Source organism: Nannospalax galili, unplaced genomic scaffold, assembly GCF_000622305.1.
Source record: "Nannospalax galili isolate Female #2095 unplaced genomic scaffold, S.galili_v1.0 scaffold459, whole genome shotgun sequence".
Classification (NCBI taxonomy): domain Eukaryota; kingdom Metazoa; phylum Chordata; class Mammalia; order Rodentia; family Spalacidae; genus Nannospalax; species Nannospalax galili.
In genome coordinates this window covers 975,412-979,119 of record NW_008344211.1, presented here as the reverse complement: position 1 = coordinate 979,119, position 3,708 = coordinate 975,412, and the positions used below count along the sequence as shown (strand labels likewise).

At 57.5% G+C, this 3,708-nt stretch overlaps 1 protein-coding gene across 1 annotated transcript in view; it reads left to right on the top strand.

The window, feature by feature from the left end:
- The window catches only part of Zfpm1 (zinc finger protein, FOG family member 1), a 60,932-nt gene extending 60,009 nt beyond the window's left edge, over window positions 1-923 (top strand). Inside the window, exon 12 of the mRNA XM_029567128.1 lies at window positions 1-923. This exon is cut by the window's left edge and continues 58 nt beyond it. Within this exon, the coding sequence (XP_029422988.1) occupies window positions 1-201 (201 nt within the window). The 3' untranslated portion in view covers window positions 202-923.
- Window positions 924-3,708: the final 2,785 nt, after the last annotated feature.

Sequence of the window (3,708 nt, the reverse complement as noted above, 5' to 3'; positions counted from 1 at the left end):
CCCGCCTCCGAGAACGCGCCCCCGGACCCCGCGGACCAGGGCGCGCGCACGCCCGGCAAGGGCCCACCGGTGCCTGCACCCGGCACCGGCGGCGGCCACCGCTACTGCCGCCTGTGCAACATCAGATTCAGCAGCCTGTCCACCTTCATCGCACACAAGAAGTACTACTGCTCTTCGCACGCCGCAGAGCACGTGAAGTGAGCCCCCGAGGCTGCGCCCAGACCCTTGGCACTTAATAAAGACGTTCGGTGTGACGAGCTCGCTGGCGGGCCGGCCTTTGTCTGAGCGTCGCGCTTTAGAGCCAGTGGGGTGCCAGTGGGGCTCAGTCCACCCCAGGCCCTGTCCAGATCCCCGACCGGCACCTCACTGCTTCCTCCTCCGGACCCAACCCTACACCCCGGGCTCAGTGCAGAGCTTGCTTCTAGATATCCGGCTGCCCTGCCACCATGCCTGTCCAATCACAGACCTCTAGGGAGTCTGGGAATGGGAGAGTAAAACCCTGCGCTTGCTGAGTCCAGGGGGAAGGGGTCATGTCCCCAAAGGCCCCGGGCCAGGAAGGAAGCTGCACTGTCCCACCTCAGCCTTTATGGGTACCTGTGGCTGCTGAATTGGCACAGGGGCATCACCTGTAGTTTGTTGGTGACCGGCTGCGGGCCATGCCTGGCAGCCGCCAGCTAACCACAAACTGACCACCACCCTGGCTTGGCTGCTTTGCTTGGTCCCCCAAGAAGGCAAACATGCCTGTTCTCCTCCAGTTCCACAAGTCTTACTTACCGGCAGCTATGGAGGCTGAAAGGGAACTCTGAACGTGTATCTGGGGACTTGGGGCCTGCTGAGCAGTTTCCCTCTTGCCCAGCCCTCGAGGGTGACCCACTACTGGGCCTGGGTTTGCACAAGAATAAATGTTGTCCAAAGTCATTGTACACAGGTCCTGCCCAACTGACCACATCCTCCTGTTTGCAAGGGCCTGACCACAAAGGGTTCAGTCAAGGCCACACCTTGCCAGAGGGAGCTGCCACACGCCTCAGAGCAACTGGAGCCCTTGTCGGGATGTGGCTGGCAAGGGTCCTGTGAAGCCAGTCAGCCTCTGTGTACTGGGCACCTTTTTATAAACGCCAGCCAGATTGGAGGATGGGAGAGGCCACAGACCCTCTGCCCTGCTCAGCATCTACACTGATGCACTCCATGGAGGGCTCTGGTTCCCACCCCAAACTTGCCTGCTGGTTGAAGGCAGGTACCTCCCATGTCTGCACATGCTGTTGTCTGTCAGTTTAAACTTAACACAGAGTTTTACAGCCTGTTCATGAAGTTGTTTAGAAGTGATGTGGAGCATCAGGAAGATGGGCTGACAAGTAGGAGATGCTCAACGAAAGACACGAGGCAGACTCCCAAGGTGACCCCCCAGCCTCCCCCTTGGGCCTCATCCCATACACAGCTGCAGAACTGAGGATAGCCCCACACCACAGGCTCCCCATATCACCTAAGCCTGCCTCAGTTTCCATATATGTAAAATGGGAATGGGAGGAATCCACATCCTGAGATACTTTCTGAGAACTGGGGAGGGGGCCCTGTGATCGTCACCCAGGCTGGGCTGCAGCCCAGACTATACCCTATCACCAGGAGGTCCCTCCATCTGTCCTTGGGCTGGAAACAAGAGGACCACCAAGACCTGATAGGAGGCTCTTACCAGCCCCATGAGCCACAGAAGACCCTGTAGCTGGATGCTGGATCTTGAAGTTTCTTGCTGTCTCCCACAGTATATAGCCAGGCACCAGCTGCCTATCCGCAACTCCTAGGCTCACCCCTGGGCATGGGCCATGTCCATCCACACCTATACCTAGATCAGCCCTGGCAGAGTCCCACAGATGTCCATAGTCCCTTTGTGCCCTCAAACCCATGCCCCATTCTTCCCTCCCCAAGATGCCCCTGGGTTCCCAGCACCTACAGTATGCCCTTCACCCCACACTTGTAGCCACCCTGCCAGAGATAGCCAACCTAGGTCTTGCCTACCTCCTCCAGGGAGCCTGCCCCCTGCTTGAACATAAAGCTCTGAGCCTGTCTCAGCCTCCCTTTGAAGGTCTGCATGGTGTGGAGGGTCAGGAGGCACACTGGGACACTCCTGAACCTGTCACTAGTCCAGCCATGCTTCCCCTCTGTCTCTTGACTTCATACGTTGGAACATCACCCCAAGGTTTATCTAAGATAGGTTGCGCCCCCACTCCTGAACCCCACACGCATACACCCCTTCTGCTGGTGATGAAGGCACCAACTCCATCTGCTGCACTTTCTCATAGATTCACTTGATGTCTTCCATGTTGGCCTGATCCACAGTCCAGGCTCCCAGCCTTTCTCTGGGCCTCCTCTCAAGGAGGTCTTCCTTCCACATCTCCCCAGCATGCCCTCTTTCCTCCCACCTTCCTGACACCCAGGTCTCAGACCTGGCCTCTGTCTGTCTCCCTCGGCCTGTGAGCCCTTTCTCCACCCCTGAGAGCAGATTCCCCTTCCCTGCCTCCACCATATAGGAGCCTTCTGCAGGGAGGACAGGCAACATCATCTGGGCCCTTCCTGCTGAGGTCCTTCTGGCAGAAGCTCAGCCCTACTGAGTCCACCGCGGTCCTTGGCTGTGGTCCACGGGTCCACACAGCGCCTCCAAGGAACTCCACTCAGCACAAGCTCGCACCCTTTCTCAGTGGGCCTCCTAGTAACTTGACCTTGTGATTAGACTCACTGGATCGCCAACTCTTCTAACCCTTTTGCCTCTCCCTGTCTGGCCTGTTCCTGAGAACTGAGGCCTCCCTGGCACCAAACAGAGCTCCCATCCACTCAGCTCGCTGCCATGAGGCAAACTCATTAAATGTCCTCCCACACACCCAGTAGTAGGTCCCCAATCAGTCCCCATCTGACTCCCAACTAGTCCCTGCCTATCCTTACAACCCCCCCGCCAGCCCAGCGATCCACCAGTGTCCTGCGTTGGATGTGACTTGTGACACCACACCATCTTGCTGCACATTTTAACAGCCCACCATCTCTAACATCTGTTTGCTAAGCCACACCGGCTTCCCTCTGCCCTGGCTGTCACATTCCTCCCTTCAAGACAGCCTTGGGTCACCCATGGTCTGCTCCTTCCCAGAGTCCTGCAGGCAGGATAGCCTTCCACCTCTCCTCCCTCCACTCTGCTGTATCTTGGAGCCACAGGCCCAAGGCTAGGTGGTGCTAACCAGGCTGGTGATGCCCAGGCTGAATGCCCCACACCACCTCACCCTGCTCATGATGCTTGGCACACAGATAATCATGAGACAACACAGGGAGCAGTGTGGCCCCAAGCCTCTCATCTCTGCCAGACACAGCATGCAGCCCCCTTATCTGCCCCATGCACTTAGGTTACTCCGTGGGTAGAGACACCAAGATTTAGTGGTGCACCTCTGGTCTTTGGCCATGTGAGCTGGCCTGCTCCCAGCACTGAAGATCTTAACCACCAGCTATGTTCCTGGTCACTACGGCCTGAGGTTCCATCATTACCTACATGGAGCTCAGTTATGCTGAAGCCCACCTAGCTGACCAGGAAAGGGCAGAAGTGGGAGCCTTGTGCTGCTGGCTTTATCTACCCTCCCAGGACCCTACATGCAAGTCACTTGAGGTACCGTGTGCCATATGATGGGTCTGCTGGAGCCTCCCCCAATCTACACACCCCTTCCCCCTCCGCATACC